The 12437-nt window shown below is 50.1% G+C and overlaps 1 protein-coding gene across 6 annotated transcripts in view; it reads right to left on the bottom strand.

The window, feature by feature from the left end:
* The window catches only part of CADM1 (cell adhesion molecule 1), a 133786-nt gene that overhangs the window by 43155 nt on the left and 78194 nt on the right, over window positions 1–12437 (bottom strand). For all 6 annotated transcript variants that reach the window (XM_066334840.1, XM_066334841.1, XM_066334843.1 and 3 more), the window contains exon 2: window positions 666–812. In XM_066334840.1, coding sequence (XP_066190937.1) covers window positions 666–812 — 147 coding nt within the window. The remainder of the gene's footprint in view (window positions 1–665; window positions 813–12437) is intronic.

The raw sequence follows: 12437 nt of genomic DNA, 5'->3' as shown, positions 1-12437 counted from the left end.
AATCTTTGGACGTGGTTGTATTACCAGTGGCTTAGGGGTGTGTAGGTAAAATGCTTATGGTGTCTACACAGCCCCATCACTGACTGTAGGCATTGTGGGACAGCCTGAATGAGGAAGGAATTTGGAACAGTAGAATTTAAAGTTTGTTTCCTGTCCTGTTGTTTCCTGGGCAGAGAGTACAGCTGTGTCCCCACAGTGACACCAACACAGGCCATTTAAAATGTCTCACTGCAGCCACCACGGCACTGTCAGCACAGGACAGATGTATCCATCAGACATGCAGGTGATGAGAGATTTCAGTCTGGGTATAAAGCAGCAGAGATTGTCCTGAAATTTCCCGTTTTTGGTCTGAAGAGATTACCCCTGAGAACACTGCGCTGTCTTGATGTCGCCCTGTTCAATTTGTTTGTGTCAGCTAAATATTTGGCACTCAATTGCAATTCACCCTGAATTACAACAATCAATTCCCATTGCAAAGCAAGATGCTCTGACTTTTAGAGGGGACTGTGAAGTTTTCCATTAAGGAGAAGATTATGATTGTCTATCTCACCCACCTCCACAGAACCAGCTGAACTGTAAATGCCCAGCATTGCACAAACAGGGGAGATCTCAGCAAATGCTGTGGCCTGAGTGCAAGAGAGGCACCGGAGGAACCACAAACTCACGTCTGAAGTCTCTGAAATAGATGGTCTGCCTGTTGGGGTTCAGCAGCTGGATCACCGAGTCGTCGCTGTTCTTGACGCGGCAGCTGATGGTGGCCACGTCCCCCTCCACCACTGTCACATCCTCCGTCACCAGGTTCTGGCCATCACCTGCAGGGCAGAGCAAAGGCAGCACGAGGTCAGAAACGGCACCGCGGGGCTTCATGTGGGGATTAAAAGCTCCACTGCCACCAAGGGAGGGACACCAGCCACTGAGCCACTGACTCTGGGTCCCCAGCAGCTGCTGGAGGAGCGGTGAGAAGGAGCTCTGTGATGGGAACAGAGGAAGGAGGACAACTGCCCCACAGAGAAACACCCAAAATTCCCTTCCTCTCCCAACAGACCAAATTACCTCAAAAGGACAACTCTCTGTTAGAAGCACTTATCCTCTGGAGCAGACAGGCTTCAGGGAATCAGTTGTTACTCACTCTGTGTAATCAGTAGGTGCTATTAATGTCCAGAGTCAGGGAAAAAAAAAAAGGATCCCATGCAATTATGCTGTGAGAGCCTTGTAATCATTTACAGGTCATCACCCCAAAAACTCTCCTCCTAATGAATCCAAGCACAGCATCACCACACACTGAGACATTTGCCTTAAACACCAAGAGATGCAGGGGATGGCAGTGGGAATTGTGCCCTGAATTTCAATTTTTCCATAACTACTGGGACTCAGTGGGGGAGAAATATTGGGACTTTGATTGGCAGTGTTCCAAAGGAAGCCTGGATACCTGGGCACTTGGCTACAAGCTGGGTGGTCAGAAAATCCTCTGCTGCTCCACAGCTGCCTTTGTGTTTCTCTGCCATGAGAAACACAAAAATGCAGGTGAAGTCTGCACACAGAAAATCTGGGAATCATATTTAAACCCCAGTTTTTCTCTCACCCTGCATTTTCTTCATTTTTCTTTCCTTCTTTCCAACTTCCCTTATTATTTGACATCCCTTGGAAACAAATGTTTGACAAAAAGGTGCATTGTTTGGAAAGAGAAAGATTGATAAACCATCAGACTCCTCTCCATGCCTGATGGGAAGCGAGCTGAAGTCTGGGCACATTTTTCTGCCCTCTCAGTATAAATTTTAGAGAGATTCTCCAGATTGATGAACTTTGAGGAGCAACAAGAAGATTTAGTATCAAACAGCAACACCAGTATTGGAGCATAGACCCCTAGTTCAGGATGAACCTGGTCCTGCTCAAAGCCCTCTGATCAGAAGATGGGCATTCAGCCACCCCACCACGTTATCAGCATCCCTAATGTGGTGTTCTTGGACCTCGGGGACACATGTTAATGGCTGGACTCGATAATCTTAGAGGGCTTTTTCAGCCTAAACGATTCTGTTCTCAAATCCCAAAGCACAGTGCAGACCCCAAAGGCTGTCACAGCAGAGCCCACCCTGCACCACGGGCTGCCGTGGAGGTGCTGCAGCACCCTGCACAGCCACAGCCAGGCCCTGGCATCAATGAAATCAAACACCTCAAAAGTGGTTCCAGCAAAAATATTAAACATTACTAACTGCTTCTGGGGAATAATTTTATCAAACCCATTCAAAACAAGGTTCTTGCACAAGGATCAGCTTGATATGTTCTCATAAACGCAATATTCCCTACAAATCATTAACAAAGCTATTAAGATTCGATTTCCATCTAAGCAATTATTGCCAGCATATTTTTTTACATTTACTTTAAAAGACTCAATCCTATTTTCAATTCATTAAACTGTTCCTTGCGTTTACTGAATTTTACATCAGCTTAGAAGACTATTTGAATTAATAAGAATTACAGTAGAAGTAATTTAGAAATAAATTATTTGAAGTTCAAGCCACTGAAGCTTTTCAGGCTGCATTAAACCTGCCGGTGGATGGCTGCAGAGTGCAGCACCTCGGCCTGGGCTGGCAGCAGATCCCTGTGCTAAGGCTTTTATCCGGGTTAATGACGGGCAGGGAGCACATGAGGACACGCTGAGCCCCTCCACGGCTCACAGCAGCCACAGCCTCCTGGGCTTTGCCTCTTTCTTCTCCATCAAAGGGCGTGTGAGCAGCCACCGTCTGCTCTGCTGAGCTGAGCGTGCCTCAGCCCAGCCAAGGCGTGCATCCCTCCACGTCCTGGGCCATCCATTCCTGTCTGCTCACAGGGCAGCAGCTCCATGAGCAGCGGCAATTACAAGCTCTAAATTAAATAAAAGCGCAACACAAAGCAAGAACTCTTCAGGTCCGTCCGCGTCGTCAACACCTCGGAGAAGTTTCTCAGTAAATATTTACTCTCGGTGTGTAAGTATTTTGAGGAGCATTGAACTACACACAGAGCATGACAATGTTTTGGAACAGAGAAGGACAGGCTGGGGAGGGGAGAGGAAATTTGTGGACTCAACAGGGAATCTCAGGAGCTAAGAGAAGCAAAGGAAAGTTACTGTTGAGAACCAATGCTAAATCCCTGGCAATGCTTTGGAGGGGCACAGCACAAGCAGATCCAGTGGAAAGCCCCCAACAGAATGATATGAGACAGATTTTCATTTATTACACGTGAAGGGACTGTGACAGCACAGTGTCCACGTATCACACCAAAGTTTCTGTTGGGACTCCAACACGAGGGACAAATCCTCATCCCAGTGCTGGACAGATACCAGGACACACCGACTCCAGGACTGGACCTGGAGCCTTCAAAATCTTGACCTGGAGTACAAGGGATTGCTCCAGAGGGAGTGGAACAGGAACGGAAAGGAAGCCACTTTCTGTGGGGGTCTCTGGAATGAGCTCCTGTGTAACACACGCACTGGTGTTAACAAGCAGGGGAAACACCAAAGTGGGTGTCTGCACTGCCAGGAGGAGGGAAAATACAATGTGTGCCTCCTTCACTGCCCAAAGCAATTCTCCAGCCTCATTTACTGAATCTCCCTTTGCAAGGTGAAAAATGACACCTTGTTTTATACTTACTGGAGGGGGTGAGGGGGGGACACAATGCTTGAGGGACGCTTCGGCTGCAACCTGTACAATTAATTTTTGCACTTGTCTTCCTGCCTTAGACCACTGCAGTCTCTCCTCTCAGGGCTGCAGACGGACACAGACGAGTAAATTGTGTTTCAAACAAGATCCCCCCCAGCTGGACACAGCCCAGGGACCTTGGCTCATATGCAGTGGTCACATTTAAAATCAATTCTGTCTCTGCTTGTAGGACACCAGGCTAGAGGGAAGCATCAGGGACAGAAGAGGAAAGATTAAAAATACGTGCTGGGGAGCATGGCTTTTCAATTTCTGTGGAATTTCTAACTCCAGGAGCCCCAGCGTGAGCTGCAGCACTGCTGGCTCAGTCTGCAGGATCCTGACACAAACGCTTTCCAGGGAAGAGGGGTTTTCATTACACCTGAACTATGTAAGCCCATAAACCTAAACAAAATTCCTCTTAATAGATTGAGTTAGAAGAAACAACTCACACAGATACACAAACTGTCCATGTGCTCAAGGAAAAAAGCGACACAATGCTCCATCCCCAGAATTAACACAATTTGAATGTCAACATTCATCTATCAGTTTCAAGTACCTAAAAGGAACGTGGTGGTTAGAGCAGAGACAAGTGGGTTTATAAACACTGAGCATCCACCTCCCCAGAAGCTCTGTCTCTTTTGTGTTCCTTCTCTTCCCCGAGCTGAGCAGCTCCTCTGCTCTCTCATCCATCACTGAGAGCTTCATCTCTTCCCTTTAACACAAATATCACAACTGGCTTTTCAGGAAGAGAACCAGAACCAGAGACTCTTGGTCATGGATCAGATACAGGAAAAAGGAGGGAACCCAGAGGCCATTTAACTCCTCTGCAGATGTGCCTCTAGGAGGGAGAGGAGAACTGCCAAGGCAGTGCTGGGAGAAGCCACTGGAGCTCTGTGCATCCAGGCTCCAAGCCTTGAGAGACTGTTTTAAAAAGCTGCAGTTGTCATACTTGAACTTTGGAAAAGAACAGACAATCCACGCTGATTGCGCTGGCACGGAGAGGGAATTGCTGCCGATGGAGTTAATTCCATGGCATCTTTTCATGGGCAACAGCTGGAGGCCAGGCTGCCCACGGAGCACATGGACACACGTGTGGCCCTGCAGCAGGGCAGAGCTGCAGGGCAGGGAACAGGCTGGGGCAGAATGCAAGGCTGGAACAGCCCCACAAAAGGCAGCCTGCATTCCTCCAGGGGTGCTCGCAGCACACCAAGACAGAGGTGTCCTCACCCACTCACAGAAAGATTCCTGTGAGAGGCTGTGAGGTGCAGGGAGGGCAGGAGAGGAGGCAGCTGCTGCTCCTTCCACTCAGGCACAGTTCCTAAGTGAAACCCTCTGAGGCCAGGGAGCCTGGAGCCAGATGTGGCACCTCCGAGCAATTCTTCTGTCAGTGTGGCCCTCACCCCAAAGGAAAATGTTGTTTTCCACCATGATTCACAACTAACCTTTTTCAACAGCAACTTTCTCTTCTATTAAGATGTAATTACCAGCTTTGTGACCCTGAGTCAAGCCTCTCTGAGATTTTCCTGCATTCAAGTAGCTCTTATTCCCTCTTCAGCATCTTCTCCATGGCCAGTAACAGACTCAGCAGCTCCAATTCCCAGGCAAAGAGCTCTTCAAAAAAAGTGATGGTGGCAAACAAATAGAATTCTAGAAAGATCTCCCTTTTGAGTTAGTTCTCTCCAGGTCTGTCAGCTGCAATTCAGCACTGGGGAGTCTCGCCCATGAAAATTCCTGGCTGAGCACCAAGAGGAACAGGAACTTTCCAGCAAGGTGCAGCTGAGCCCAACAAGCAAAGCTTGCTCAGTGATGATGGGAACGGGGTATGGCAGCTCCGTGTCTCCCTCTGAGGCAGACACTACAGCAAATGGATATGGTAACATTCACCTGATACTTGCATTTTTACTTTCAGATTTAATGCGTGTTATCCTTTCCTGAGGCTGCAGCCAAGTTTAGGAGAACTGCTCTGAGGAAGGGCACTGCCAACAGACAACTCTGCTGTGCCAGGTTTGGGATCCCCGGTGACGCTCAAACCCCCAGTTCCCATTGGGGAGGAGGAAAAAAAAGGAGTGGTGGGAGGAATTAGCATTCACAGAAACTGCTCCCAAAACGTTGATTTCCTTGAGTCTCCCTGGCGCTGTCTGCAGGGACAGAGCTGCTCCAGGATCCCATCCCTGTCACAGGCTGTGCTCAGCCCCAGCAGTCCCAGGGACCTCCTTCCCCTCCTTCTCAGCACAGATTTTCTCAGCGAGCACTTTCGGCACCTTCCCGCGGCGCCCGCTCCTCTCCCTGCTCGCAGTCACACCTCCCTGAATTACTCTCCACACTCGGGGAGAACGTGCAAGATGGTGCTAAAAATTACTTATTGTGAGGAGCAAGTTTACGCTATGGAACAGCCACTTCAGAGAAATATACGGCAAATTCGAGCGAGTTGTGCACAGATATTAAATTTGTGGAGAAAAAAACTGCCACTGCCACCTTTATGGCTTTTCTGGCTTAAAGAGTAAGAATAAAAGATCACAATAGCTCTGAAATTACACTGGAGGCTGCACTGACTTTAAACATAGTGAATATCTATGTGATGCAATGGCATCAGGGAATTCTTTCCACTGGCTGAAACCAAAATGGCACAAGAACAAAAATCCTGTGTTATGCCCAAATCAAAATATTTCTTTGGATCTTAGGGACAAAATTCTCTTTTTCTGCCACGAAGGCCTCTGCAGCTGCAGCCAAAGCATGTTTCAGACTGAAGCAGCTCCTTCGCCCTCCCCTCACTCTCCCGTTGCCGCCGATTGCCCCGTCTGCACAGATTTATGATGTGTCACCTGTGCTGGGATTAGATGTCACCCTTGTCTTTCTATTACCCAGATATTGATAGATCAAACTCCCTGGCCATACGTCGCCTGTCCCTTCAAAGGTTACAGCTGGCGGACACGAGGATCAATATCCATCTGCTCTGTCACTGACCACTGCGGGCTCGGCAAGCGCGGCCAGGGAGAGCTCACAGCGCCAGCACAGGGCTGCTGCTCTGCACAGCTCAGGCTTTTGTGCCACGGTTCTCAGATGTTTCCAAGAAACAGAAGCAGCTGCTCTCTTGCTTCGGCTCCAGCAGGGGATGGTCCATTGCCTGGGCAGTAAAAGGTCACTTACTAAAGACTGTCCGTCTCCCATAAGGTCAGAGGTTTATCCAAGCGTCTCCCAAGGATGGCGTGAGAGGCTCCTCAGCTGCACCAGGGAGACAGAAAATCCTCCGTGGGAGGATCTGAGAAGGGGAGGCTGCTGAGGACTCTGAGGGACAGAAGCAAGGAAGACAAAGGGCAGGAAAGGGCAAAGCTGTGAGTGGCTCCTCAGCAGAAACTGAGCTAGGTGCCCTTCCCTCCTGCTCCCGTCACTGGCAGCCAACACCCAGCAAGGACACCACCCAAAATCCAGCACTGCCATGCCCCAGCACTGCTTGGAAGCAGCATCAGCAAGGGAGAAGGTTTGACAACACGAGACAGTCCCAGCAGGCTGCTGCCTCCATTCAGTGTGTTTAAATAACGCTCAGTTAGCATCAACACACGTTTATTATTAATGGGGCCCTAATACAGAATTCCTTATCTGCATTTATCTTCCAGCTACATCGCTACCAAGGACACCCACAGCTCAGATCCAAGGAAGGAGACCTTGATTAAACCCGAGTTTCACACACAGGTGGAATTTCCTTTCCCTGCCTTGAGCTGCTCCGTGGGGAGCTCAACCCTGATGAGGAGCAGGTCACTGCAGGTAAGAGGAGGAAGCATGGATCAAATATTCAGTTTTCACAATCAAAGAGCACGTTCTGTACATTTCCCTGACCAGAACAACACCTCCTGCCTCACACTCCTTTCTGTCTCTGCCACAGGGGTAACGCTGCAGCAGCCCCTGCCAAAACCTGAGTGCGGGAGGAGAGAATTTACATGTTTGCAGGTTTGTCACCATCACTGTCACCTCTGTTTTTGCCCTGCGGTGGCCAGCAGCTGCCACCTGCCTCGCACCGGGCACAGCACTGCTCACACCCCGAGCTGGCACGTGGATGAGTGCAGGGAGCTCCCCATCTGCTCTCTGTCCACCTTCCCCGAGCCCAGACCCCAGCTCCCGGGGTGACAGTCGGGGACCGCGGATGGACAGGGACACAACGGGGGGACATCCACGGCTCTGTCCAGCAGCAGGGAGCCCTTCCATGCACCCCGCCATTCCAGCCCCTCGGCCCCAGACACCCTCTGTCCCCTCCGAGCCCCCTGGGATGATGCCACTGCTGTTAGGTGTGCCCTGGCACACTCTGAATTCCTGGCTCCAGCGGCGCCTGCCCCAGGAGCACCCCGGAACACAGATTCCCATTAGTCGGAGCGACAGGGCTCCCAGGAACAAGGAATCCTGTTTCAAGTCAGATGATGGGTTTCATTTTACTCTAATGAGCAGATATGTCTTATACCCATACCTGTAACCCATTTCTTGCAGATTTTTTCACGTCCTTTTTATTTTTTACTGTCAGTAGCATCTGTCACAACGTGCGGCTTAATAATCTCTTTTAAACCCAAGAAATCTGTATTTCCATAAAGCACCCACATTGAATTCTGATCAACATCAGCCTGGTCTCTTCCCTATAAAAAGGACCTCCTTCCAAATGCATGCATATTTAAGTCTGAAATCTTTAGCTTACCACTAAAATAAGCAAGAAATAAATGACAAAATCAATAAAAAATATGCAAACCTGTAGAAAATGTCCTCAAAGCCAAGGACCAACAAAGAATACACGAGAATACTGTGGTTTTTTGGGGCATCCTGGCCTGTTCCCACCCTTTGGCTCAGCATGCATCCAGCCTTAAATCCCAGCACTGTCCTTGCCATGTCATACACAGGAGCAATTCTGTGAGCCTTTGACAAAACCCCTGCCCAGCTGTTATCCCAAAACCGTGGTGTAAAGGCAGAAGATGAAACTTTTACCAGCTGGAATGACCAAGAGCCTGCACATGGGATTGACCCGTTTGTTACCAGCCCATCAAACACTGAACGCTTGAGGATGAGCCCTTCTCCACAGATTAGGCTGAGTTTCTTTCACCCTTTGAAGTTAATTCCCAGCTTGCCACCAGGGGAGGAAAGCTGATCTCGCTTTCCATGAATTCCCAGCCTTTGGAGTGGCTCTGCTCACAAGTGTCACCTGTCCACTCTTCATCTCCCCGGGCAGGAGTGCAGATGAGAATGCCACAGTCCTGGATTTTGGATCCCTGCTGTGCCCACAGACATTTCCCTGCCCACCCACCAACCTGTAGGGACTCCATGCACCAAGCAGGGTCTTTTCCTTCACTTTCCTTTTTTTCAAGGATGTCCCCCCTTTCTATTTTTTTAGAGACCACAGACAAAGATCTTCTCTCAAAGAACAACAGACCCCCACCAGCGACAGACACTCCCCCCAAAACAGGTGAAAGAATCTCAGCAGCAACATTACGATCAAAGTGAGGACTCCTTCCAATTTCTACTTCCCAGGAAGGATAAAAAGGTATATGAGAAGCCTTTAGTCTAGATCCCAGATCAGACACAATGATGAATGTTCACCTAAAGGGCAACATATTTGTAAGTTTTAAGTCTCTTGCAACACCAACTGTCCTGATTCATCCCCACGATAAAGGCAGCTCTGAGAGCTATTTTACCATATTTATTATTTTACAGAGGAGGAAGAAAAAACGCGGAATCAGCCCTCAATCTGCCACCCGTCGGATTTATAAATGTTAGTATAGGACCAGTGCTAATATCTTTAAACATTAATCTTCTCACTGCAGATCCTGCACGTCCCCCTTCAGCCTCCGCCGGGTGGCTTGTCCAGGCTTGGGGAAATAAAATGCATTTTGGGGTTTTTTTTCCCTTCATCTAAGGGATTTGTTTTGACTAAACCCATGAAAAGAAGAGAAAGGGCAGATGCTCCTGAACACATTCCTGCCTGCTGTCAGTGCCTTGCCAGCTGAGTGGAAGGCACAAAGCTCTGCTCCAGTGTTTATTTTTAAAGATGCAGCTTGCCTGATCCACGCTCATTCCTCACGCCTTGTTTTCAATAGAGGCTCTGTTCTCTTTGCTGGCTGCCAGGACAAAGGCAGAGCTGGGAGGAAGGGAAGAGAAACCGTGTTGTGCACACGAAAATAAACCCTTGGGTCTATAAACTGCATTAGCCCAATCCCTCTCACTGCCTCTGCAGGTGCAGCAATAGGACTGGAAAGCATATGACCAAAAATACACAATAATGATGAGAGAAAAAACAAGCCTGGATACGGTCCTCATCCCACCTTCCTCAAATCTGCACCCAAACCCCCTCAGAGACCAGCCCCATCCCACAGCAGACACACCGAGCAAAGCACTCCTCTGTCAGCAAGCTCTTTGTAAATTTTATCACTTATTTCTTAAAGTTGCAATTGCCTTTTAAAATTAGATTGTATTTAGTTCTTAATTAAATCGTCATCGTTCTACAAAACCCCACAGGCTTTGAGGTTTAGATTGTCATTTTAAACAAAAGTAAAATGGTAAATGCCTTTTCCATCCAACACCATTAGGTATAATTAAGCGATGGGTAAAGCATACATCGTGCTATAAATGTCATTTAGTTTTACAGTGAAACTCATCAACATTTATCAAAACACTGCCTCGAGAAAGAACGAGACAGCTCCAGAGAGTGACTTCCATTCGCTGCTGCCTTTGAAGCGTCTGCTCCGAGGGAGAGCTGCAGCAAGAAAAGCCTTCCCATTACATATTTTTATCTTTTGGGCTGAAATGTTCATTTTCTGCCACGCTCCCATATGTGGCAGGATGGGTGGTGTGCAGCCATCGTGCACCAGGGTTTGGGAAGGGTGTCCTGGAGAGCCCCAAAGGCAGGGGTGGGACAAAGGGAGCCCAAGGGGAGTTTTGGTGGGGGCAGGATGTGCCAGTGCTCCTCCCTGGGGACAGCGTCCCTGTCACAGCACCGTGGGGCACTGGGCTGCCCAGCAGACTCACACCTGTCCCCACAGCCCTGTATCACTTCTGCAGGTTGGGAGGCTGAGATAAATGGCATTTCATTCCTGCTTTCAGGTGAGGCGCCTCTGAGCCGCCACCAAAGGGATGTGAACTGTAAAGAAAGACAAACACCACCAGGCACCGCCGCGCCGCTTCTATTTTAAAATCTCAACATTTCCTGTGTTCTCCCGAGAAGCATTAAAACAGTCAAACTGAGCCCATTTAGGAGCAATTTTCTATTTACTGCTCCTCTTTGATCTCCACACGGCAAACATCAGCAGGCACCGGCTCCATCCGTAGGGATCTGGGCACCCTGTTCCCTGTGCCTGCGCCGAGCCTGACGCTGCAGCTCCAGGCACCAGTCAGAAAAACAGATTTGAAATTGATGTTTCATCATTACCCGTCATTAAAAAATTATGCTGTTGTACAATCTCAGAAGTAGCAAGGAGTGAACGCTGAATGCCTCGGCAAGTGTTATTAATTCTCCCTCCCCGCCGTGGTGCAGAGGGGTGTTTTTTGGGCGGTGAGGTTCTCTCCTCCTCCCTTCTCTTCCTCCTCCTCCTCCTCCTCCTCTCCCCGAGCCCCCGGCATCTCGGCTGTGCCGCAGCCGCTCTCTGCTCCGACATCTCCGCACCGTGTTGGCAAGGCAACGGGAGCGCAGGGCTCCGGGGAGCAGGGAAGGGCTGCAGGCAGCCAGCACTGCCCAGGCACGGCCCCGGGCACGGCCAGACCCTCCCGGGACCCCCGGCACTGCCCCACTGCATGATCCGACCCTCCCGGGACCCCCGGGACCCTCCGGGGCTGCTCCGGGCACGGGTTGGGCCGTGCAGGGGAGCCATGGACCACTGGGAGCTCCAGAGACCACCAGGAGTGCCCAGGGACCACTGGGAGCATCCCCAGGACCACCAGGAGCATCCCCGGGACCACTGGGAGCATCCCCAGGACCACCTGGAGCATCCCTGGGACCACTGGGAGTGCTCAGGGACCACCGGGAGCATCCTCAGGACCACCAGGAGCATCCCCGGGACCACTGGGTGCGCCCAGGGACCACTGAGAGCATCCCTGGGACCACCGGGAGTGCCCAGGGACCACCGGGAGCATCCCCAGGAAGTGTCCACAGCTCCCTGGGACACTGCACACGAGTCACTGTCAGGGCTGGCCACAACTCAGGCAATTCCCACCCCTTTGGCTTATGAGTTTGCCCTCGCTGCTGTTCCATGTGCTGGGAACAATGGCCACAAAGCAAAGGTGACACCAGACACGAGAGCCACGCAGTGCTTCCCATCTTACGGAAAACCCCCAACAGCAGTGAAAATACACACAAAACTCATTCTTCCCCCATTTTCTTTTTTTGCCCTTCTTGTTCTCAAGCAGGTATTTTCCACCTCTGATGCTCTCTGATGCCTGTAGGAAGCCCCTGCTGGCTGTCTGCACCGGGATGTCCTTAGGATCAGGGCAGGCAGGAGGGACAGCAGGAGGACACACTTTGTGCTGCTGCTCTGCCACGTTCCCAAGCTCAGATGCAAATGGATTTTGGTCAGCACACACCTGCACTCCCCCTCAACAACACTCCTGTCCACAGGCAGTGTCAGAACCACCAGCAGGAAAACAAACTCCTGATCTCCAGCCCACTGCAGCGCCCTGAAGGAGAAGGGAGTGTGGATTTACAGGTGGAACGAGCAGTACAGCCAGGGATGCTGGAAATGGACAACAACATCCAGCACCAATCCTCCAGGTCACCTTGTTTGAAAACTGCAAATACAGAGA

Source organism: Sylvia atricapilla, chromosome 23 (genome assembly GCF_009819655.1).
Source record: "Sylvia atricapilla isolate bSylAtr1 chromosome 23, bSylAtr1.pri, whole genome shotgun sequence".
NCBI classification, from domain to species: Eukaryota; Metazoa; Chordata; class Aves; order Passeriformes; family Sylviidae; genus Sylvia; species Sylvia atricapilla.
Note: the sequence above shows the minus strand (reverse complement) of the source record. Positions and strands in the feature narration are given on the sequence as shown.